At 39.5% G+C, this 26,527-nt stretch overlaps 1 protein-coding gene across 5 annotated transcripts in view; it reads left to right on the top strand.

Annotated features, from left to right (window-relative positions):
- OSBPL1A (oxysterol binding protein like 1A) overlaps positions 1 to 26,527 on the top strand; it is a 216,604-nt gene that overhangs the window by 71,444 nt on the left and 118,633 nt on the right. For 3 of the 5 annotated variants that reach the window (XM_036823536.1, XM_036823537.1, XM_036823538.1), the window contains 2 exons: positions 3,898 to 3,979; positions 17,346 to 17,452. In XM_036823536.1, the coding sequence (XP_036679431.1) occupies positions 3,898 to 3,979; positions 17,346 to 17,452 (189 nt within the window). Of the gene's footprint in view, positions 1 to 3,897; positions 3,980 to 17,345; positions 17,453 to 23,822; positions 23,902 to 23,931; positions 24,118 to 26,527 lie in introns of those variants that run through there. The other 2 variants (XM_036823542.1, XM_036823540.1) reach the window with 2 other exon arrangements.

The following is a 26,527-nucleotide window of genomic DNA, read 5'->3' as shown; positions in this document are numbered from 1 at the left end:
ATCAGGCAGATTTATATATATATATTGATACAGTTAAGATTTATAGCTACATGAAAAGGGCAAGGTGTTAAATGGTGTATCTAATATGCTTCTACATGGCAGAAAGAAAGCAGGGATGTACACACACATTTGTATAGGTTAGATCATCCCAGGAAAGATGAGAAATTATTAGCAGTTGTTGCTTTGAGACTGGGAAAGGGGGAAAACAGGGACTCTAGGACTGACAAATACGTGAGGGAGAGTTGCCTTTCTCCATGTATTGTGTTTCTTTTTTCTTTCTTTCTTTTTTTTTAACTTTGTGTAGATAACTAATGCAAAATACAACATTAAGAAGATTACAAATCACCAGGTACCAAAAAGAATCAGTGTGCTGTGGACTGGCTTAGATTGAGGGAAGATGGAGTGTGGGGTTATCCTTGAAGTGGATTTGGCTGGAATTAGGAAGATTTGGAGATGAGTACGGGGCACCAGTACTCGCAATGCTGGCTGTTTTCTGCAGAGGAAAGTTGTCAGGGTTTTACAACCATTATTTTTAAAGTTTAATATTATTAAGGTACAATTTTTATGTAATAAAAGGAGGGCATTTTAGCATCTTCAGTGTGATGTGTTTTGACAAATACCCTGTGTAACCACCACTCCTATCAGGGTGTAGAACATTTTCATCACCTCAGAAAGCTCTCTGGTGCCCCTTCCAGACAGTGCCCTCCACTCGATCTCAGGCAGCTGCTCATCTGCTCTGTCATCACAGGTGTTGTCGGCTTTGCCCATTCTAGGATTCCATCTAAATGGAATCACACCATATGTGCTCTTTGGTGCCTGTCATCTTTCACCTGCCGTGTTGTGTGTATCATTAGTTTCTTTTTATTTCTGAGAAGGCAGTCTGCTTTGGTTCTTTTTTTTTTTTTTTTTTTTTTGATTGAAGTATAGTTGACTTACAGTGTTGTGTTAGTTTCCGGTGTACATCAAAGTGATTCAGTTATACATATACATACACTCTTTTTCTTCTTTTCCATTACGGTTTATTACAGGATATTGAATACAGTTGCCTGTGCTGTACAGTAGGACCTTGTTGTTTATTTTATATATGGTAGTCTGTACCTGCTAATGCTTCGGTTCTTAATTAACCAAATGTGGATTGTCTGTATGTGGCAAATAGGCTGGCATTAATGACCTCTCTCTCCTACCCTATCCACTCCTCCCTAGATGCCCACCCCCTTGATATACATTTTTGAACTTTCTCATATGTCAGGGTTGATAGAGTAGTTTAACATCAACTTAAACAAAACCAACAGCGGGAGTCTGGGTGGGCAGAAGTAGCTGCAGGAGACCGGTGTCCTGACTGTGGCCTGGCTACTCAGCCTGGGCGCCTCCGACTCTCTGCAGCCCAGGTCTGTGGGTGTGCTCCTCTTCTTGGGCTCTGTGCCAGATAACCTGGATTTAAAATACTGTCTCACTTCGGGTATTAGAACACTGCTCGAGTGGGATCTCATTTATGTAGTGTAAATAAAAATTACAACCTAGGGAATTCCCTGGCAGTCCGGTGGTTAGGAGTCCACACTTCCACTGCACGGGGGCACAGGTTCGACCCTGGTCAGGGAACCAAGATCATCCCGCAATCTGTGCGGCATGGCGAAAAAAAAAAAAAAATTAGAAAAATTAAAACCTGACATAAGGTGCATGGCATAGAAGTCAGTGAGACACCATGCTGGGCTCTGCAAAGAATGCATAAGCATTAACCTTCCTAATTAGATTTTTAGGCTTTTGTAATATAACCAGTAGCTGCTACAAGGAAATGATCGCAAATTGAAGAATGTGGTTTTTAAAAATTGTATTAATAACCTCTTTCTGGGTTTTTTGCATCAGTTAAATGGCATTAATTGTTTAGAATAGACGACACACATTTGTACCCAACTATAAAACAGTATGTGTTGATCAGATCTTCTCCAGCTGACCTATCGTAACTCTTAAATAAATTGTGGATCAAGGGAACTTTTTTCAGTAACTATCAGATATGCCAAGGGAAGATCAATGTAATAGTGTTTCTTGTCTTTAACGGTAACCACAGGAACTGTGATGTTGATCACAGATTCACAGTCTGCAAATGAAGCCAGTGCTTGCTTTTGTGCACCCAGCTAACTTTCACCATAGGAGAAAAAAGAGAAAACAGTAGCATTGGCGCAGCGTGCACGTGGGCAGGGGTATTAAATATGTATAGACTGAAAATGACAATTTTCTATTAATAAATTATGAGTGATAACATTTGGTTGCGCAGTGCATGTTTTCAGTGGTCCCCAATTGACTTTTCTCCTGCCTTAAACGTGTATTTACAGGCTATGTCTGGAAAAATGATCCAGCATACAGTATCTGTGGTGTTTCAAATTGCACAATGTAGGTATTCTCCCTCTCCCCCCCAAAAAAAGTGAATTGCATTTTTATGTTGTTGGAGCTCTCAAAATAGAGTAATGTACGTTTTAAAGAGAACATTGCTTGTCCCTAATGTGGTACCACGAGTAATTCTGCTGTGGTTGAGCTGAGCTTCAGAAGCACTGAAAAATTTATAAGGTGAAAAGCATGTGTACCTATATCACCTTGGCACTTAGGTCTGATTTAGGGGGAGCAAAAGTGTTTTGGGGATGAGTCAGTTGAGATTAGGAGTACCAAGTAGGGAAGATTCACAGGCTAAATGTATTACCCTGCCTTCAACAATGTGAAACTAATATTGGTAAGGTCAAGGTTCTCAGAATATTTTCTTATTGCTGTAACCAACCAACTTTACAGCGATGATTTGATTTTCTTGCTTCTTATTCTTGCTTCTTAGTTTCCTTTAAAGGGAAACTAAATAAAACTAACTTCAAAATTACATTGTTAATGTAATAAATGGTTTTATCTGATTTTTTCATTTTGGACTTCCAAATCTATACTAAGATGGGATGCAACGTACATCATGAAACTCTGTATTTATGTTTTGCTTTTAGGGATCTAAATATGTAGAAATTTCAAATTACAAGGAAAAATGAATGCTGTCCCTTATTTTTACAAGCTTTTACTTACTAAGAAGATGTCCTTATTGGTCTGATTATGTGAGGGCTGTGTGCACTTAGATTGCTGAACGAAAATCAGCTTGTGGTTTCCAAATGTTCGTACCATCTGGAGTTTTTAAGCAAAAGCAGTTTTTAAAATATATTCTTGGGCTTCCCTGGGGGTGCAGTGGTTGAGCGTCAGCTTGCCAATGCAGGGGATGCGGGTTCGAGCCCTGCTTTGGGAAGATCCCACATGCCGCGGAGCAACTAGGCCCATGAGCCACAACTACTGAGCTCTGCGCGTCTGGAGCCTGTGCTCCGCAACAACAGAGGCCGCGATAGTGAGAGGCCTGCGCACCGCGATGAAGAGTGGCCCCCGCTTGCCGCAACTAGAGAAAGCCCTTGCACAGAAACGAAGACCCAACACAGCTAAAAATAAATAAATAATAAAAATAACGGAATTCTTTAAAAAAAAATATATATATATATATATTCTTAATGGGTGCATTTTATAATTTCTCGATGAATTTAATCAAGCCTACTAAAAGTTTGAATAAATCAGGAATCTAACTCCTCAGATATATATTGTGTAATGAGTTATTAGAAGTAATTAATGCAGTTGTATGGTACGTGTTTGACATGTTGAATGTATTTAAAATTTAGAGAGATTTATTTTTATTAATCTGTACGTGATTAACTAAGGGTTATATTCAGTTTCTAAGGCAATTTTCTCTCACCTTTTTCTCTCTGTTAGGAATATGTCTCAATTATTACAGTGTATCAACCTATGAAGTAAAAGTTTTGATGGAAACATTAAAGCATATGTACTGTAAAAATCCTTTATTAAACTTTGTCTTCTTCTTTTTTCCTTTTCCAGAAAGCACAGACATGCCAACAGAGACTAGACAGGGAAATTTCCAACTTTCTCAGAATGATTAAGGAGTGTGACGCGGCTAAAGGTAAAAAAGACACACCCCACACCCCACTCTTGAACACAACCCATTATCATAGATGTTCACCCTTTGGTTGACTATACATTTTAGATAATTTTGGGGTTTGAATTCAGAATTGTATTTGAAAAAGTTAAAGTTAACCTTCTGGGGCTGTGAATTCGTTTAGGCTATGTAGTGAGACTGTTTATGAATCCCAGAAGACTTGGATTTTGCGGTCAAATTGTCTTGGGTTTGAATCCTTGTTCTGCCACTTATTAGTTGTTACTTTTGAGCAGAACATTTAATTTCTCTGAGCCTCGGTTTCCCTATCTATAAAATGAAGGGGTTGGTAGTCTTTTGCCATTCTGTGGATGTATGTGTGAATTTGTCTAATTATTAATCTCCCTTTCAAAGGTAATTTTTTATGCCTTTACTCTCCTTTAGTTATGAATTATCAGGAGTTAATTATAAATACTCCAAAAGTCAAAATACAATCCAATACAAAATACAAAATCCCAATATAAAATCCAATACACAAATTAGGTTTTGAGAAAAAATTATTGATTACTTTATAAATTAAACAGTTATCATGTTCCTTAGACTTAAGACTCTTAACAGTTGCTTTAGATTTTAGCTGTGATGTGTTTATAAATAACTCCACTAAAATATAATCAACTGAGTTGTCTATGAGTTTGTGATTAACTACTCATTTTAATCATGATCTAGTTTGTGTGTGCCCAGGGAATGTGAAGAAATGTTAATATTAGAGTAAACTGAACATAAATGTTCTGTATCTGTCCAGATATACCTTGGGCATCCCTTTACTTCAGTTCAACAAACACGTATTTATATGAGTGATGAAAGCTTTGGGAAGGACAGCAGTCAAGTCACTTTGATTATTAATTGCAAGCAAGAGATTATTAATTGCAAGCAAGAATATTTTATTACTTAAGGCTCTTCATCCTCAATGGGCTTTTTAAATAATAACAGCTTCATTAGACATAATTCACATAAGCCTAGAATTCACCTATGTGGAATATACCATTCAGTGGCTTTTAGTATATTCACGGAGCTATGCAACTGTGACCATCAATGGGCTTTTAAAATACCATCCTCACCAAAACCCATCAAAACTAAGCAGAGATACTAACAACATTTAAAAGATACAGAAACCGTACAGAGTGAGATGAAATATAAGGATTAATTTCTTTAACTTGGACCAAAGAAAGAAATTATATGAGAACTACAACTAAATTACGTTGTTTTTTTCTTTTAAACCTTGAGTCAGATCTCTTGGTTCAGACCATTGGTATGACATGTCACTCATAATGATGGCATGCATGATTTGTGCTCTTGGAGACATAAACATGATACTCAGTACCGCAAGAGTGATTTCATTTTGGACAGTGTCATCTGGGAAACTTTGAAATATTTGACTGTGATCTGACAATGCTATTTCATATATCTACAGTAAAAGTCAGTGGGTTTATACATAAACAATTATAGACGTTATTTTCTGAAAGATTGGTGTAGATAAATAAACCTACATTTTATGTAAATACTAAGTAAATAGGGTTGAGATGATTTCATGAATGGAATTGGAGTTTTGAAGGTAACTGAGGCTGCTCTTAATGCCAAGGGATTGTACAGAATAATCTTGTACCATGTGTTGTATTAAAGGAAGCTGATAGATACACATCCTGTTCCAAACTGCCTACATAGTTTGCCAGTGACTTCTCAAGATGAAAAACTAAAATGTTTGTGGGCAGAGTCCAGCTCTTGTGGTTGAAATTGTTAGTTGTCTTACATTTTAGTACGAAATTATATGAACATGAACTTTAAGACTCAACGCCCTTCTTCCTTATTGCGTCTTCTACGGTACCTGTTCTGCTCTGCACCACCTCAATCCAAATCACTGCAGCAGCCTGTCCTTTAGTCTCCCTGCCTTTGGGAACCTCCTGCATTCCATCCTTCAAGGGAATTGAATCGGAAGCCTTTCAGGAACTCTTCCAACTCAAATTCTGTGAAATACTGCATTATTGCTGCCAGATTAATTTTAGAAAGTTACTTTTTAAAAAAATTATTATAAATTTTTTTTTTCTTCTGTTGAGAAAATCTTTTAAGTGTCCTTGAAACTACAGAATAAAATGCAAACTCTTTATCCTGGCATTTAAGGACTTTCATAGCCCGATCACAAACTGATTTTTTAGCTTTATTTACAATTCTTCTCCCCCGTGACCCCCATAAACACTTTTGACCAAACACTGTGTCTTTGGTCTGAAATGTCCTCTATTAAAATAATGCTTTTGTTTTCATGAGTGGACCTTAAACATAATTTCTGCCTGGATTAGTGCCAAATTTATGTATGTGACATTGGCAACACATCACTCAAGGTGCAAAGAATGCTGTTTTAAAATCTCTACTATTTTATCTTTACCAAAAGCCTGGTTGCAAAAACAAATAAAACCACTCAAACTTATAAAACTTTTGGAAGACTTCCTGAAAGCCATGCAGTCAATCTTTTCTCCCCGACAACCTTAAATTTACCCTTAGGTGTAGCAGCCAGGTTTTGACTATTATAAATAATGTTGTATTGTACATTTATATTTAATCACATCACTTTATTACCATAGGATTCTTGGAAGTGGGATTAATGGGTGAAAGTATATTAACATTTTTGAGCCTATTGATATATACTGCTAAGTTAATTTCCAAAAAAGATATATTACTTTACATGCCAAGTTTAATGCATGTACTTTATTGCATGTTACTAAATGTATATAGTAAATCCCTGGTTAAAGACATTAGCATGTTTTCAGTTATCTAAAAGAAAAAAATCTTAAAAGGAAAAGCACTTTTATTCAACCCACTTAAAACTCTCCTCAAAATTCTAGGCTTTGAGTAAATATTCTTATCACCACCTTCACTGTTGCCACCCCAGTCTAAGCCACGCTTGTCTCCTACACGCACTATTAAAACAGCCTCCTGACTCAGATCCCACCCTTGTCCCTACCGTCCCTGCCCCGGGGATCTTTCTAAAGCATCAGCGGGTTGATGTCCTTTGCTCAGAACATCCATTTGCTTCCAGGTCTTCTCACTTAGAGTGAAAGACAGAGTCCTTCTAATGATCTGCAGAGCCTTGCAGTCCCCTCTCATCTCTGTCTTCATCTCCTGCTTCCCCCGCCTGCCTCTCTCCAGCCTCACTGGCCTTCTTGCTGTCCCTCAAAGCTGCCTTGGGCCTGGGCGGGTGTTCTGGCACCTCTGCCTGTAAGGCTTTACTCCAGGGTTCGCCGTCCCTCCCCAGGTCTCTACTCCAGCAGAACCTTCCGACTGAGGCCCTCTCTTGCCTCCTGCACTGGTTTGCTCCCCCACGGCTGTTCTCTGCCCTGCTTGGTGCCCTGAGCCCGTGATCACTGTCGACTTTAGAAGTATCACTAGGGCTTCTTTGCCCTTGGCCCTCTGATTGGGTCCAGCAAATGGGAGGTCCTGTGCGGAGATGGGTGGAGGGGTGGGAGGAGTAGTAGGTCGGGGTTACCCTGCTCCCTCCTGCCGGCTGTGGTCTGACCCTGCTGCTGGGCTCCACCCGGCCCAGGGCCCCATTCTGTGACTCCCGCTCCTACTGTACCTTCCCTTGGCCCCTCTGTCCCAGGGTAGTAACTGTCCTGCATGCCTCTCTGTTAGTTCACTCACGCTCCTCATCTTTGTGAGTCATCTCTTTTTAAAATTCTTTTCAGTTACACTTTGACTTTGCCGGCTCTTCCTGCCAGGACATTACTGATACCAAGTCCCGGCTAAACTTCCAGCTCCAGCACGGGCTATCCCCTTCCTTGTGTTATTCTTCTCTTTGTCACTTATCAACCTTCCTATATATGTGTGTGGAGTTGATTGTCTGCCTCTCCTTTTGGAATATAAACTCCACGAAGGGAGGAACTTTGGTCTGTTTTATTCACCGATTATATTCAGTTCCAAAACAGTGCACGGCATGTGGTAGGTGCTGTGCTCGCTTGCCTCTTTCTCCCCCTCTCCTTCCTCCCCTCCCCTCCCCTCCCCTCCCATCCACACACACACGCATTTTGAGTGAAGAAAATGAATGACGTATTTAGCTAATAAATTTATAACTTATTTCTATTGAACTCAGGGAGAAACAAGTACTGCATTTGTTCTGTCAAGTTAGTGAGTGAACAGATTGTACCATTCGGTGAGACCTTATAGAGACAAACAAATTGGGGAAGAAGCTGTCCACACTGGAGAGTGTTTTGCATTCTTTTACCAATAGGGGTTCCGCAGTCAGTGCCATTGGTTTTTATACCCTACTCTTCTCCTCTGGATTCAGTGTTTTTCCTGAGGCAGACTTCTGAGTAGTTCTTCCACTGAGGACCTGTGGGTGGTAGAATTTCTCTCTCATCTAGATCTTTATTTTACCCCCACTGCATTAGTTACCGTCCATTAGCATTTTGAAGATGTGATTCCAATTTCTTCTGGCTTCTGATAGTCTAATGACGATTCTTTGGTGAACAGTCTTTTTTTTTTTTTTTCTTTTTATGTTCACTTACGGCTTTTCAAAGATCTCCACTTTGTCTTTGGTGGTTTGCAGTTTTAATCTGTCTTAATATCTGCTGCTTGAGACGGTTTTTAATTCAAAGACTCATTCATTCTTTCTTCAATCTGGGAAAGTTCTTCGCCATTCTCTCCTCACACTGTGCTTCTTCATTCGTTCTGTTCTCTTCTGCTGAAACTCCTCGTGGGTATGTGTGGAACCTTCTTATTTATCCCGCCACCTCTTAGTTCCTCATTCTTTTTCTATTTTTCTATTACATTCTGAGCAGTTTCCTCAGATCTGTTTTCTAGTTTCAGTTTCTTTCTCAGTTTGATCTGTTTTGTCTGTTTAATCCTTTGACTTTCTGATCCTAATTGTATTTCGTAATTCTAGAAATTCTAGGTGGTGGTTTTAAAGTTTTAATGTTTTTCCATAGAAGCCTGCTCTTTCATGTTACATATATTTCGAACTTTATCTCTCATAATTTTAAGCGTGTAAAGTTAAAGCCCTTTTCAGCATGTTCTTACATCTCAAGTTGTTGTGGCTAACTGTCCCTTGGGATGGATTGTTTCCTTCAGGGTGGATTTTAGCTTTTTATTGAGAGCTTGTTTTCTTCTGCCTCCTGGATTATGGAAGTGTCCCTACACAGTAGTTCTGTGTCTGTTTCTGTTGAGGATGTAATAGTTTTAAAATTGGATTGCATATCTAGATGCAGCATGAGCTAGGGATTTCTATTTTTCATGATTCCCACCCACAGTACTAGGCAGAAAATGCCCTTCTTCACTGCTTCCCTGAGCCCATTTCTGCTTTCACTGGGGGTCAAGGCCTTGCTCTGCTTGGTGAGACCAGAGCCACATCTCCCCCTCATGTAGGTGTGAAGGCACGGCTTTCAGCCCCTGCTTTATGTCCTAGCTGACCTCTGACACCCCTGTGCTTGGCCTTCCCTACCGTGCCCTCACTGGCACGCGCCTCTTCTGTCAGCCTTGACTTTTCTGTTGGTTTCCAGCATATCTGGGATTTTGTTCTTTCAAACTCAGCTATGTATTATTTTATTATTATTATTTTATCAGCATCTTTATGGGTTGGGGTTAGAGGGATGTTTCTCCATCAACTTAGTAAGCCAGGTACCACAAGTGTCCCATGCACTTTCTAATGTAAAGTATGTCAGTAATCCACAGATTGTATTATCTAGAATAACAGCAGCCACATACAGCCTTTTTTTGTGCATTGTTCTGTATACTTTGCATATATTAACTCTTTTATTCCTTATGACAACCCAGTGTTAGCACATAACAACTATTATGTCCATTTTATAAATAAGCTAACAGGGACACAGAGAGCTTCGGTAACTTGTCTTAGGTCACACAGCTAGTAAAATACCAGACGGGGTGTGCCCCTAGGCACCCTGGCTCCAGAGACTGCTCTTAGCCAATAGTGAGTCTGGACTGAATGGAGAAATCTATATTTACTCCTAAACTTTTGATCTATGAACTAGAAAAGGTTACAGATTTTCATCCCTAGATCTGCATCTACGGTGAAAGGTAGAATTTGTTGAGGACAGTCACTTGGCTGCTGTAGTTGAGGTGCTGTACAAATCCTTATAGTCTCCCGTTCAGAAGTTCAAGGGGACAGTGGGATTGATGCAGGGCTGAAGTTTCCAGCTCGCAACAAAGAAATCCTCTTTATTTTTCCTGTCAATTTTTTTCTTCTCTTTTCTTGTCCTGAGGTTCTTTCTGGTATTTTTTTTTTTTTACATTCTTTTTTTTAATGTATGTATGTATGTATGTATGTATGGCTGTGTTGGGTCTTCGTTTCTGTGCAAGGGCTTTCTCTAGTTGTGGCAAGCGGGGGCCACTCTTCATAGCGGTGCGGGGGCCACTCTTCATCGCGGTGCGCGGGCCTCTCATTGCCAAGCACAGGCTCCAGACGCACAGGCTCAGTAATTGTGGCTCACGGGCCGAGTTGCTCCGCGGCATGTGGGATCTTCCCAGACCAGGGCTCGAACCCGCATCCCCTGCATTGGCAGGCAGATTCTCAACCACTGCGCCACCAGGGAAGCCCTCTTTCTGGTATTTTTCATCTGCAAGAACACATGACCGTTTGATACAATTTCCTGAGCCCAAACCTTGGAGTCATCTTAACCTTGGAGCACATCCTTCCTGCGCAGCACATTCTGTGTCTCCTTTGTCTCTCCATTGTCCCCTTCTCTGTCCCCCCATCAGTACACTGACATAGGCCACCGCCGTCCTGCCTGTAGGTTGCCACCCCTCTTGTCTGGCCATGCTGCCTCCAGGGAGTGTTCCACGGTGTGGTTTGAGAGGTGCCTCTAAAGACAGATCAGGTCTTGTGGCCTTCAGTGTCTTAGGGTAATTGCACTCTACCTTGACCTGTGTCTCCTCACATCAACAGTCTCACCTCTCACCTCTTCCTTCCTTTTACTCAATGTTCAGTAGCACTGAACTTTTCTCATGCTTTAGGGTCTTGTTCCCATTGTGTGAAGTACTAGCTTTTCCTCATCTTTTAAGTGTAGCTTCTAGAAACTTCTTGGCTTCTCTAAGACGGGCCTAAGTGTTCTTACTATGTGTTTCCAAATCACCCTCCACTTTCCCTGTCGTGGCACTAATCCCCTTCACTGTAGCACTTCGTGTTTCCATCTTCCCCTCTGGGCAGACCCAGCCTCCTCAGGTCTTAGAAGGGGCAGGAAGAGCAAGCAGAGCTCAGGCCACCACAGCTGCTCCTGCCCAGGCCTGTCATACAGGGCACTGGAGAGGGAGCTGCTGTCCCAGGTCCAGGCTTCCTTTCAGGCAGCCAGGTTGAGGAGTCAAATAGAGATGCAAAGTGGTTATGAAACTAAGTGATTTATTACTCGTATTTATTTTGCCCAGTCTATAGGAGAAAACATCATCAAATTCTCTCACTCTTCGCCTTATTTGTTGGGGCACAGACCCTACTAGTGCTTCTCTCTTGACTCTGCTGGAGGCAGAGCTCCCTGGGTCACATGTGACTCTACCTGAATCATTTACTTTGTTGACTGGTTTTTCTCACAAGATCACTACCACAAATAAGGTTAGGAGCTCATTGCCAGGACAGTACAGTCAGGAGTGATGCAAATCCAATGATAGCCTTTATTTTTTCCCAATTTATTTATTTATTTATTTATTTATTTTCGGCTGCGTTGGGTCTTCGTTGCTGTGCGCAGGCTTTCTCTAGTTGTGGCGAGCGGGGGCTGCTCTTCATTGCAGTGCACAGGCTTCTCATTACAGTGGCTTCTCTTGTCATGGAGCACGGGCTCTACGCATGCGGGCTCAGTAGTTGTGGCACTCAGGCTCAGTAGTTCCTGGCTTGCAGGCTCAGTAGTTGTGGTGCACGGGCTTAGTTGCTCCGCGGCATGTGGGATCTTCCCGGACCAGGACTCAAACCCATGTCGCCTGCATTGGCAGGCGGTTTCTTAATCACTGCACCACCAGGGAAGCCCTCCATTCACTCTTATTTGCAAAAGAATGCAAAATACATTTCATAGTTCTGCTGGCTTCTTCCCTGTTTTAACCCCAAAAGGTCTTCCTAACTGGTACACTCTTTTCTAAAATTTTAAATTAATTCAATTTATTTTTTCCAACAAATATGTTTTTCCCTCTTACTATTCTGAAGACTCCCTCTGATCAATACTGTTCATTCAATAATAATTGTTTTATTTTCTGTTTTCCTTGCTAGACTGCAAGTTTTGTAAGGACAAAAACTGTTTCTCAGTTACTTACGCCCTATCTCCAGCAGCTGGAGTGTAGTGCCTGCCATATGGTAGCCACTCAATAAATGATAGCTGCAAATCCTCTAACCTCTCGAGTTCTCATAACTCTGAGACTCTCTTCTTCTCAGGACCAGTATTTTCAGTACTATCTGAAAATAATACTTATAGATATTTTGTATATGTTCGTTTTATTGGGCATTGTATTTAACAATAAAAAAGCTTATTCTTCAAGATCAGGCTCAGGTCCCATTACTTTTATCAAACTCCACTTTATTACTGCATCCCATAATGGTAACTCTTTTCTCTGAATATGTAACATTTTTTATGTATGTACAATTTGTTTGCTATTTATATCTTGTAACATCCCTTTTATTATCTTCTTATTCTTATTTAACTCATGCTTTAACTCATGTAACACATGCTGTTCTGAACTATATATTTTATACTTCTGTTGCAACTAGCGTGTTGTATAAATGTAGACATACAGATCGAATGGTCAGTGGTGCTTGTTTAGTGGGTGATTGATTTCAAACTAATCATCTTAATTTGAACAAGAAACAGATACATTTATATTCTTACATCTTATATAACGTTACCAATCTCGATTTTTTTTTAAGTTACGGCTTTATGTAGTAGAAGTTTTTTAGAAGAATAGTTGATTTTTATGTGCAGACATCTTTTTCTCCATTTTGAGGAGAGAGCATTGATTTTCTTGAGGCATTTCTATAAATCCAGTTGAGTGTGAGATAACTTTAAAAACACCTCTTCTCATGCAGGTTAGACCAGGTCTCTCATGCACGTAGTCAGATGCACTGCATTTTTTTCACCACAAGAGAGAAATTGTCTTATTTTGATATTTTCTTTATTTCCTATGACCTTAGCTTTGTCACGAGATAGTTTTGGGACTGTTTATTCTCTGTGCTGTTTGTGTTTACCATAAAAAAAGAAAACACACTTGAGGCAGCACTGTTCCCGGAAGGACTAGGTTGAGGAAATGAAATGCCATTCATCCAGTTTATTTTTTTAAAATATCTTATCCCCAGTGATAGAAATATTTGAGTGAATGTTGAAAAACAGGCAAACTATATTTTCTGATGCCTCAAGTAAAAAGAAAATGTAGTTTTAAATAATTTATCAATCTGCCCTAATTAGACAACCTGTAGTAATATAAATGAAAATGTTTGTATCTTATATATTTTTAAACTAAAATACAGTAACTCTTTTGATGTAAAATAAAATAATCCAAAACTATTTGGATTTTCTGTGTAAGCCATGGGAATAAAATATTTTTATTATTTTTCTTAGTCTTTTAACATTTGAGTCGTTTCTTTGTACAAAGTTCAGTGCATGGTCTTTGGGGGCTTAAAGAGGTTTAGAGTTTACCAAGGGTAGCAGAGATTCAGCATACGTACAATACCCATGTTCTCTATTACAAGTGGATGTGGCTACTTTTGGAGTCCAGTAGGAGAGGTCACATCCCACAGTGATATTTAAGGAAGGCTCAATGGGGAGGATAGCATTTAAACTTGGCCTTGAAAAAAAAAAAGGTTTTAGTTAAGTGGGGAAACTTCTGAATATGAATAATTATTATTTCTATTATTCACGGAAGATGGAACATCTTTAACAAAGGTTTAGAAGCAGTAAAATAGAATAGGTTAATATTTCTAGGAAAACAAATATTTCCAGGAAAACTGTCTGGCTGAAGCTGACTGTTTAAGGAACGATTTAAATGTTAGTCTAAGGAGTGTGGACTTTTTCTATATAAGGAGAACAATGGAAGTTTTCTGTATTAGGGTTTAGTTTGTTAACAACAAGAAACAAGCTCTTCCCCACTAGTTTTAAAACTTACCCAATTAAAAATTGTACAGTGTAATCATGAAAACGACAGATTGTGAGCTTTTTATACATGTCTCTAAAGTTAAGCTTTTCACATATGATCTTCCAGCATCTTTCCCGAGTTCAACAATATTTTTAGTACAAAAGATAACTTTTTTTTTTTTTTTCAAATTAACAGTGTCCAGTTCTCAGAGTAGGCCAGATATGTTAACATACTGGCCTTTTTGCATTTATTTATTACGGCTCAGTCTCTAAATATTAGTTGGCTAAAACATATTTTGCAGTGATTTCCCAGTTGGTAACTTTTCTAGAAGCTTAGCAGTTTTCCTTTTATGTAATCAGTATGCAGATGACATTGTATAAGAGGCACGTCAGTGTGAACCGACTGGCCCTGATATGCAGCACTGCCCAGAGTATTTGCCAAAGTCCATGGTTTTTACACCGTCCCACCATGGAAGTTAATATTAATTCTGACATCTTGTTTGAATACTAGATTGTTAGACAAGTTATGTAACTTTTGACTCTGTTTTGGACAGAAGAATTTGACACACTCTGAATAATAGATTCTTATAAAAACTTGTCTTAATATATATTTCTTGGAATATCTTTTGAAAGCTTGCAGAGTCAGTTTTGTTTAAAAATTTGTAAAATTCTCCTTAAAATTTATTTAGAGATTTAATGTTTGTTTTATGCTAATCAACAAGTATCTTTTTTTTTTTTTTTTTTAATCAACAAGTATCTTAAGTGAGGTATCTAAAACATAGACAAAATTGGAGATGGTTAAGCATGTGATGGCATTTAATAAAAAGAAATGTATCCATGAATGGCTATGCTACCTATCCTTTGTGCCATGAAAATGGAAAATTTCTAGATTACCCAGATAATTTATGGAAGGCAGAGGCTGTGTCTGTTTTTTCTTGTGCATCTCCTCACATCCCTGGTCCCCAGCTCTGTGTAAAACATCTGTTGAGGTACTATTTAAGTCACATGGCATCTAGCATATGGTACTGTCTTTTGCTATTTAGCAACTAAGTACAGAATAAATCTTTACAGTGTGTATCAAAGATTCAAAAAGAAAAAGTATGTAAAGTCAAAATTATTTTAGAATATAGTAGTTTTCAATTATTTGGGTATTATTAAGAATAGCTAGGAAATTCTATTCCATAAGATGAAAAATATGATAAAATGTCATTTGGTGTTTATATCCAGATATTAATGAAAGACTCTTATTACTTTCATTCATTCTGACATTTTCCTTCTTTTTTCTTTTTTTATAAATTTATTTATTTGTTTGTTTTATTTTTGGCTGCGTTGGGTCTTCGTTGCTGCACGCGGGCTTTCTCTAGTTGTGGCGAGCGGGGGCTACTCTTCGTTGCGGTGCAGGGGCTTCTCACTGCAGTGGCTTCTCTTGTTGCGGAGCATGGGCTCTAGGCGCGCAGGCTTCAGGAGTTGCAGCACACGGGTTCAGTAGTTGTGGCTCACGGGTTCTAGAGCTCAGGCTCAGCAGTTGTGGAGCATGGGCTTAGTTGCTCCGCGGCAAGTGGGATCTTCCTGGAACAGGGCTCGAACCCGTCACCTGCATTGGCAGGCGGATTCTTAACCACTGCGCCACCAGGGAAGTCCCTGACCTTTTCCTTTTGTTGCCCACTTTTGCCTTATGAGTTTTGAGAAATAATTTTTCCAAGAAAAGGACTTGTCTTTGCTAAAATAAATCATGTTCATATAAAAAATTTGGAAAATTTAAAAAAGAACAAAACAGAGCAATACAACTTTATCACTTAGAATAATGGCTAAATAATTTGTCATATGTTCTCTGTAGATTTTATTTTTCTTTCCATTTCCCATTTGAAAACTTTTGTTTCTTGATGGGACCCACTGTTTTATGGCCTAATCATTGCAAATTGCTGGCATTTGGATTTACCTGATTCTTTGTTTATTGACCTTGTTTAACATGTTTTAAGAATAGTGTTTTAGGTAAATCAAGATTACTTAAAATACATAGGATGCTCCAGATTTAATTGTCTTTCTCTTTTAAGTTATTTTTTCTTAAAACTTTCTTAATTTTTTTTATTTGATGGACGGGACAGATGTAAAGGATCTAATGTATAATCAACATAAAATCCCAAGCTATTTCAACTGTACACTTCTGTCACATTAATCTGGACAGGATATGACATTTCACTTGTTTAAGTGATGTGTGTGTATTTTTACAGCTTTCTTTTGCCAACGTTATGTTATTATGTTTTGTTTGTTTGTTTGTTTTCCGTAATGGTAAAGTGGATTAAGATTTTCTTTAAGGGTCCAGGGGAAATACTGATATTATCATTTATTTCCCAACTTAACACATACTGAAAGATGCTGGACCTTGACAGGGACATATTTTTGAGAGTGAAAGACGTATTTATACGAAACATTTATCCAAATAAGAAGTAGAGGAGGGCTTCCCTGGTGGCGCAGTGGTTAAGAATCTGCCTGCCAATGCAGGGGACAAGGGTTCAAGCCCTGGTCCGGGAAGTTCCCACATGCTGCGGAGCAATGAAGCCCATGCGCCACAACTACTGAGCCTGCGCTCTAGAGCCCGCGTGCCTAGAGCCCGTGCTCCGCAACAAGAGAAGCCAACGCAATGAGACACCCACGCACCACAATGAAGAGTAGCCCCCGCTCACCGCAACTAGAGAAAGCATGCATGCAGCAAGGAAGACCCAATGCAGCCAAAAATAAAAAAAATAAATAAATAAATTTTTAAAAATCATATTAAAAACCTATTAATGAGATTTAAAAAAAAAAAAGGGGAAGTTGAGTTAATGCCGCCTTCAGATCTGTTAGCCATCATTGTCAACTACAGGATTATTTTTGTCTCTTTTTAGCACTTTGCCTTTGAATAAAATTACTTACCTAGTAATGAATATCATGAAAGGAAATGTTAATGTTTTATAAGTAATGATATCAGTCCTTCTTGACAGCTGTTTTTCTTAAACATTATGTTATTTATTCCTATGAAGCTTTTTTAATTTTTTTAATAGGTCCTGGCTCTTCTCCTTTTAGGATATAGGCTTTTCTAAGTCAAGGCTTTCTTCTTTCTTTTTCTGTACTAATTTATGTGCCCTGTATACAGTAGGTGCTTAATTATGATGCCCAAGGAATATACTATATGCTTTGCTTAAGGCAGCTAGAAGGAAACATGAGGTTAGTAGATATAAAAATATGTTTGTGGTCTTAGTTTACTTTAAGATTACTTAAAATCCCACTCATTTTCTTTATTTTTTTATTTATAGAAATGCTTCCATCATTCCTTCAGAAAGTTGAAGTTGTCTCTGAAGCTTCTAGAGAAACTTGTGTAGCTTTGAGTGATTGCCTTAATCTCTTCACCAAACAAGAAGGGGTAGGTAGTTTGGAACTGAATTTTTTAAATAATTGTTTGGGTGTCACACTTGATCATCCAACACATCATTGCTTTCAGACTGTCCAAAGGTAGGAGAAAATAGGGTTAATAAAGGCAACGACGGCTTCATTTTTCACCAAAAGTTAGAACTTATTTATTCTTGATTAAGCAGAATAATTCTGAAATAACTTCTGTTCATATCATTTAATTTGTTTATGTACCCATATTTAACAAGTATGTTTAAAGTTGATCTACTCAGGGTTGTCGTGACATTTTGATAAGACGGAATATGAAAATATTCTAGAAACAAAAGGTCTCTATATGAAAAATATATACTTTTAATTAGAAAATAGATTGTTATCATACTTACCTATGTGAACTCAGCTTAATGGATTAAATATTGTTTTGTGCTCTTGGCTGCTTGCTCTCTCCCATTTAAAAATTTGCCATTTGATCTTCCAAATATGAGTAAAAGTGGTATGCCATCCATTAGTAACTCTTTTTCTAAGGACTGAAAAGTCATTAAGGTGTGTTTTGTCTGAACTAAGATTTTTCTTTTTTATGTTTTTTCCTTCATTTTCATGATTTTACTGCAAGCCAAGTAGCAATAGGCTTTGTTTTCCATTTAATTTCTACACATGTTTAATCTTCAACTTTTAAGATTAAGACACCAAATTTGTTTTTTTTTTCTTTCTTTTTTTTTTAGGTTCCACATATATGTAAAATCATATGGTATTTGTTTTTCCTCTGTTTGACTTACTTCACTTAGCACAATACCCTCCAAGGACACTGACTTTCTTATTCTTGTTACAATTGATTTGTGCCTTTTGGTTAGAGATTAGGTTTTGGTGTAAAACAAGATAGATGAAAATGTTCTTATATATGTTTCTCTTATATGTAAGGATCTAAAATTTTATTTTCCCATCATTAAAATAAGCCTTGTGAATTCATGTGAAATTTTTAAAATGCTCTGTTTGTTATGTATACCACAAATTCCATAATTATTTTATTTGTAGAATAAGAAAAAATATGTGATAATAATCTGAATTAATTTAAAACAAATTTACAGAAAGTCTTTCAACAGAATTCTGTTAAATACCATGGGAAAACATAATTGTTCATTAAACATGTTAAATGGTTGATTCTCCTAATGGTGTTTGAAAATATCCCTTCTCAGCATTTCTATTTTTGGTGCTTTGCAAATTTCATATTCTAGCTTGTTTAAATGAGGAATGATTTAGTGACCTAAATAAATCCAAATAGGATGATAGCATTGCAGAACATTGCAGAACAGAACAAATTATGATGTTACAGGATTCAGGTAATATTACCTTGTAAAACTAAATTCACATCTCCTGTGTGGTATCTGATGAATGTATTGACAACTTTTTTGTTCTCGGGTTGTATAGTTTTACGGCGAACACTAGATTAGAAGTACTTTAATTTCTGAAGAAGCCAACCTATCCTAATCTTTAACAGATTAAAAAAAAATAGCCTAGGTAGTCACCTCTGTGTGTAGATTTACATGTGCAAGAATATTAGCCTAAAGTTTAGCCTAATTAACCTCTTTACGCCTTTAAAATTAGTCATCAGGATTAAGTAAGATAATTGTAAGCAAAATGCTTAGCATAGTTTCTGACACATAGTAAGCCCTGAGTGTAAGTCCACGGTTGTTATTGTAGGATGCTGTCTAATTAACACTTGTGACCCCTTTTTCTGATGGCATCTTGGAGCTTCTGTGTCTTTAACATTGGTTTTATCTTGTTTTGGGAGGAGGTGGTGTTGTCTAAAGAAAATTTATTTGACTGTGGAATGATTGTGTTGTGTTTCCATCCTTATTACTTATTATTTAAGAGATGATGGGCTACTTAAGTTCTCTGAACTTTGATACCTTCATCTTTCATATAAGAGAGACCATGTAGAAAGTCATTAAGAGCCCTGGTCTGAAAGTCTAATGGACCTCTTTTAAATCTCAGTCTTTCCCTAACCGATTGTAGGACCTTGGGCAAGTTTCTGAAGAATGAAGATATGTAAACAACTGATGGTTGGGTATGGAGATCAGATGTATGTAGATGAATAATATGTATATAGACCATATTAGCATATCACAAGAGCACAAAGTATTCATTTAGTAAATGGCATTTATTGTTTTTAGAGTATTTTAAGATTTTTCTTTTTAGTAGTTCTATGAAATATCAACCCTGTGGGGCCCTCAGTAGAAATCCATGGATTTCCCTCTGAGAAATACAATTATAGATGATGAGAAGGCCTAAAAAATATTTGAAAGATAAATGGCATCATTGAAGTTGGTCTTATCAAGTAGTTAAGAATTACAACATAGGAATTTAATCGCTTAATTGAGGTCAGAGTGGAATAATTGTGCACTGTAATGCCTTATGTATCAGGCATCATAAAGTTTATTTTCGTTATCCAAAAACTTTACTAGAAGAGCAACGATAAGCTTGAACTCACATAGAGCTGAGTCCAGTTCCTGGCTCTGCTATGTAATCTCTGTCTTCACCTCAGTAAAACACAATCTCCTTTTCAAAGTGGTGACCAACCAAAAAAGAGTGTTTTGAGAAGTAAATGATATCCGATTGGCAAAACACTGCGTAGCACCTGGCACAGAATAGGGACCCGGTAGGTGTAAGTGACCCCAGCCCCAGTGGCAGAAAAAACGTTTTTATTCTAACCTTTTTTGAGGACAGTTACTCTGGATCCTAAAAATTTACTTCTTAAACTGAAGGTTTCATACTTTATCTCTTCTGGGTGCCTCAGGATTGTCCTTTTGTATGTTTGTAATTACTCTTTGCGTTAATACAGAGATACCGTCGGGGGATAATGTTTACAGGATTCTTTTGATTAAATGGCCCAATCCTGCTAATGCTTTTCGAATTCCTTTTTACTCCTTACGGTTCTAAAATTTTCTTCTCTCCTGTTTTTTAGACCAACTGGGTGCTTGTCTCTAGCAGTGGAATACTGATCCCTTCTGATTTACTCATACTAATCTCCCGTTTGTTAAAAAGAAAACCAGTAACCAAACTTGGTAAAATTATGTCCACAGTAAGAGTAAGCTGGCTTAGTGTGAGAAACTTAGGGCTTGACAATGAGCACAGGCCTTAGGGTCTGGGGCCTTCTGGTATGTGGGTGTTCTTTGCTTATTTGGAGATTCTCTGATACAGCCTAGATATTCCAGGTATCCACGTGACCTCTACATAAATGAGGCATTATGTAGGCGTATTTTACTTGAAATGACACTACTTATGTTGTCGGAAAAAACCCGGCAATATATAAGGTAAGCTGTAAAGTTTGTGATTGATCTACTAAAGGCAACCTTACTGTATGTTTTATGATATACTTGGTAAACATACTATAATAGAATGTGAAGGCTGTGGTTTTTCTTTAACCTTGTTTTGAGAGTTCCATTCAAAAGGCTAGAAACTGGTTTCATGAATCATTGTTTCTACAGTTCTCCTCACCCGAGGGTGGTATCAGAAGTGGTTAAAATGTCATTCAGAAGTCATCATTGGTGCCCTTCTGGGTCTGGGTATTATTGAGCTCCCCTCAATATTATGAGTCTAATCAGTTTTTAGTGTAAACTCACTTATAAAATGTTAAATCTCCTCACTGCTAAAGGGATGTAACCCAAATGTATGGTTGGGACGATAGTGATGCCAAGCTTGTGGTGTAATGGAACGATTCAGACTCTCAGTTGGAACCAACCAAAGGTACTTGCTACTCTGGACCAGATGCTAAAGTCTTTGGAGAGAATTCATGCCCTCATGTGGACTGATAACTCTATAAAGTCATGGTTTCTAATACTCAGTTAGCTTCCTGAGCTGTTCAGAGTCCTTTAATCCCTCTCTCTTTCATTTGCAGTGTTTATATCTTTCAGGCCTTCACCTTTCTCTCTCTCATCTCTATTCTGAGCAAAATTTTTTGTCAAACGTTAGGCGATCATTGTACATGCTACCAACTCCCCACCAGTCCCTCATTCTGATTTTTATCTTTCTTTTTTCCTTTTGTTGGAGGCATCTGTCTCCTATCTTCAAAAACAGCTACTCTCTTCTTCTGAATTCTCCCTTGTAGCTTCTATCTCTCTACATCCCTTTCCAGTTCCATTTTTGAAAATGTGACACCTTCTGTTTCTACTTCTTTATACCTCAACTAGTCCACTGAGACCATTCTTGTCAATATCTCCTTGTTGCTAATCAGAGAACATCTTTAAATTATCTTGCTTGTCTTTTTAAAGGGTCTGGCATTTGACTACTGCTTGCTTTTTGGAATGCTTCTCTGTGATTTCCATGGTGCCTCCCTCTTCGGGCTTCTCTTTCCTGTGTAGCAACTCCTCCTCAGTCTACTTCTGAAGCATCTTTTCTTCTGCCTGTGCTTTGCATGTTAGTATTCCCTAGGTTTCTGTGGGTGGCCTTCTCACTCAGCATTCTCCCTGGATGATTTCACCCACTCCTTCAACCCAGAAATCCATGATGATTCAGATATATCCACTTTGGATCTTCTGAGCTATGAACCAGTTGTATCCAGCTGCCTTTCGGACATTTACATATGGATACGTCAGAGGCATTTCTAAACCAAAGTGCCTAGAACTGAGTTACCGATTCAACTCAAAGTTACCTGTTGGATAACTCAAGCCGGAAACATGGGAGCTGCCTCTGGTTCGTTCTTCTTCCTCAGCCCCATTTTTAATCAAGTCCTGTCATTTTTACTTCCTGTATCTCAGTTGTCTGTCACCTCCAACCCAGCACACAGATTCCCCATTGCCATTCTGTTAGATAAAGTTCTCAGGATTGCTGTGTTGGATGACTGCTACCATTTCACATTCCCAGGCTCCACCCTTCAAAATTGAGTTAATGTCCCTCCTAGTCTAGGAGTTCCTTGCTGTTGCAGCGCTTATGACATTGTATCATTATATATTTACTTGTCTGATTATATATTTACTTGACTTGAGCTCCTCAAGTAAGTGTCTTATTTTTGTAGCGTCTGTGTCTAGCATAGTGCTTGGTATTTATTAGACAGTTAATAAATACTTGAATAAATGAATAATGAATGTACAAAGGAAAGAATACAAGCTTTTGGGTCAGACCAGTCAGGACCTAAACTCTGCTATCTTGACTCTGAGCAAATTAATATATGTTTGGGAATTCCATTTCCAAATCTGAAAATGAGAATGCAAATGAGTTATTTTATGTGAAGTTCCTCAGTACAGTGCCTGGCACATTTTAGGTGCTTTGTAAATTGCCTTCTGAAACAAAGTAGCCTTTGTTGTTCATTGTTTTATTTTTCTGCCTGGTACTACTTTTGCAAACTGAATTCTTTCTCTAATTTTTAGGGCCTAGGGAGAAAGATTCTGTAGCAAGGTCTCTTCTTCAGTGACAAATGTGACTTTTCAAAATGTGATAATATTTAGTCACCAACTGAGAATGAAAAAAAAAACCTGCCTTTTCAAAAACACCTTGAAACCTCACCGACATTAATTCCCATTTTTCCGAGTGTGGCCTTGTCTCATCTTTTACACGTTTTCCATCTGTAGTGCAAATACAGCCACCACTGCTGGAAGGGAGAACCTAAAGTACCCCAGGATCCTGTCAAAGAAATATTCAATTTTGTTCAGTATTACTCTGCTTCCCAAAGTCGAGGACAGATTTATGTACCTTAGAAAGGTTTAAGACTACTGTTTGTTTTTCCTCACCAGAGCCTCATAGTTAACGAGGAATTTCATTAGCCTGAACATCCCACTTTTAAGTATATCATGTATGTGGTGGGTCTTTCTGACCTTGACGCCTTCGTCCACCGTTTAGGGGTCGCCAGAATCAGAAACCACCTATTTCACGCGAGTAGGTTTCACATTAGTAGGGTCAATACTGTTGTTTTCCTCATTGCTCAAATGGTAGCCCAGGAAGTGTGTAAAAAATATGTGCAGACTAGCTCAGTCTTTGTTGTGGAATCGGACCGTTAACTCTTCAGTGTAAGCCTGAGTGTCAATTACCTTCGAATGGAAGACTCCAGCAGAGAGGGTCCCTCTGCTTTTCCCGGGGGCAGGCTGGCCATTTAAAAGTTGCCAGGGCCGCGTCCGCAGGACCGGCGTCAGTACAGCGCCCGCTCCAGGGCCGGGCCGGCGCCTCCGCGGATGCTCGCAGAGCCCGGGGAGCGGTGCCGCCTTTCCCGAAATCCCGGCCGAGCCGCTCGCGGGCCGCGCGCCGCTCCCGCAGCCCCCTGGCAGGTCCCTACCTGCGCCTCGGAACGAGCGGGCGCCGCGGCGGGGGGGAGGGAGGGGGAAGGGGAGGAGGGACGGACGACGCCAGCCGCCGCGGAGCCGCCCGCCGCAGGCCATTTGCCGGCGGGAGTCCTGGAGGGCGGCGGTGCGGCCGAGGGGCCAGCGCGGACCTCGGGCGGCCCGGGCGCAGTCCTGGGCCGCGCCTCTGCTCGACCTCGCCGGAGCCGGAGCCGGAGCCGGAGCCGGAGCCGGAGCCGGAGCCGGAGCCGGGGGCGGGCCGCGCGAAGGTGACTTCAGGGAGACCTTGCGGTGCCGCCCTGGGTCGCGCCTCCCGGCTGGGCTGGAGGGGAGGCGGAGGAACAGGCCGAGCGCATTCCTGCTGGAGCCTCGAGGAGCGCCGGGCGGAGCGCGCCGCCGGGGAGCCCCGGCCCAGGTGGGTGGGCGAGTGCCTGCGCCGGGGCAGCTCGGGGACGCCCGGGGACGCCGGGGAGAGAAGGAGGAGGGCGGCCCGACGAGATCCAGGGATGTGAGTGGATCCAAGAAGAGTTGGGCGCGAGTGTGTGGAGCGGAGCGCGGCCGCGGGCGTGTGGGGAGGGGTGCGCGAAGCCGGGGACCTTGCCCACCCGGCCGGCTGTGTGTTTGCATGGGTTCCTGCGGGAAGAGCCGCTGAGGGGTCAAGCCCGTGAACAGATATTTTTTTCGGCTAAATACTGGTAGTAGGTCAGGTAGGGCCGGAGTGGGAGGAGTAAGGCACTGAAAGACATTATTGTCCTAAATAACCTTACAAGTTAGTGATTTTTCGCATGTCTCAGCCCTGGCAGACATTGAGATGAACTTACCATCCGCTGTTCAGAGGCCGCTAAAATTCCCTGAAAAAACGAGGAGGGGAAATGCTTGAGTGGATTGAGAAGAGAAAGGGAAATTATACTGGGGTTGGGGAGTGGGGAGGTGGCTTTTAACTTTGTTTTGATTAGGGATTTTTGATTACTCATAGGCTTTCTTTGTAGCCTAAACCAGTGGAGAATCATGGTCCCCAGCATTCACAGCATGTGGCTAGTTGTTTTGTGTTTTCTGTTGTGCAGGTTTTTTTCTGGATTTGGAGGGAGGGTGGTACGAAGGAGGGGAAGATGCCAGGGAAGAGCTTTTGCAGCTTTTGAGAGTTATTAAAGCTATTAAAAGTTTCTTAATTTTAATTAGATTCAAAGACAGAATGAAGGCATTTCATTTAGAAGACAGCATTGCTTAGCAGGAATCTTTTGCAAAAGAGAAAAATGCTTGAAATGCGTGTTGGTGGAGTAATGTGTAGGCTAGAATATAGGAATCTAAATATAAATTTTCTTTTCAGTTTGAGGACACACCAAAGTTAATCTCCGGTCCAAATAATGTTTGATTTTGACCCGGAAGCTGATGACTTCGGCAAGTTAGCTCAGCTTGAATTGAGTAGATGTTTAATCTGAACATTAAGACCCAGAGAGCTATTTTAGCCTTTGTCCCAGTACTACTTTTTACTAGATTGGGGGCCTAAAGGGATTTGTATCACTGTGACTATAATTGCAGGACTCTAGTCTTCCCTCTTTAGGAGCTCTTTAAACATTAATTTTAGGGGATTTCATTTGATGGTGAAAGTGAACCCCATAATCGCCCTTCCCGTAGTTGTGCACTGCGCAGAACGGGGAGAAATTAAAAAGGTTACTAGGTTTTCCATATTAAAAGCAAATGCATCTACTGATAATCAAGGTAGTATATAAATATGATCCAAGCACATATTAAATATTATACATACTTCATAAAATAATTATGCAACACCATACTTTAAGCTCTATGTACAGTTTTTGACTTTGTCATTTACATTCTCTTAAAAAGGATTGTGATTTGTGGTTGTGTAGTTATCATTGTGTATATCAGCTCCATGAAGATTATAAGAAAACTTCTAATTCCTTTAAAAAGTAGGAATTTAGAATTTTTACTTAGTCCACGTTATTCCTGAATTTTTAGCTTGTTGTGTATATAATCCAGAAATCTACTACTACAACTTAGTTTTGGAAGCAGCTGGGACATAAGTTAAATAAATGTGAAGTTTGTGTAAAATGAAGCTGGTTTTCATTTTGGTAACTTTTGTGAAGTTTTTGAACAGAAATACGTAAGATTTTAATTAGTAGCATGAAGTGTGTGTGTTTGTGTGTATGTATTAGCCTTGTGATGCTTGGTATGACCCAAGATCTATCATCATGAGTTTTTGTATCTCACGATAGTACCAAGCCTGTAACCTGGATGCAGTTGTGTTTGTCTTGTTCACTGCCGTTTTCCAATCAGAGTGCAGTGTCCGACTTCTACTCTAGCTAATGAGTTTTGAATGAGTTATAGGCAGACATAATTTTCCTCTCATTTTAACTTCAGAGTGTTAAGGATGTAACCCCTATACAACTTTATAATGGACCACCATAGATTTGATATCTATTACTTTATGTAAAATTTTCCCCTTAATTCAATAAGTATTTACAGAATGTTCATCTTGTCAGATACTGCTGTACCAGCCTGTCTTCATAAAACTTAAGAGATTACTGCAGCAGCCAGATGACTGACTAGGTGCTTACAGAAAGCACAGCATATCCAGGGGGAAGAGAAAGGGATGAATTCCAGCAAATAGTTCATTAAGACTGGAACAGAGTGGGATAGGTAACGAGAAAGTCAAGGCTAGATCAGTAGAAGCAGGGTCGGTCTTCTTGAAAGACTTTGTAAAATATGCCTGAAGAGTTTGGATTATTTTGGGCAGTTAGAATCACTGAGAGATTTTAATCAGGGGAGAGATTTAATCAGATTTGTTCCTTATTAGAAGGATTAGG

This window comes from Balaenoptera musculus, chromosome 14 (assembly GCF_009873245.2).
Source record: "Balaenoptera musculus isolate JJ_BM4_2016_0621 chromosome 14, mBalMus1.pri.v3, whole genome shotgun sequence".
NCBI classification, from domain to species: domain Eukaryota; kingdom Metazoa; phylum Chordata; class Mammalia; order Artiodactyla; family Balaenopteridae; genus Balaenoptera; species Balaenoptera musculus.
This window is presented reverse-complemented; position numbering and strand designations above follow the sequence as displayed.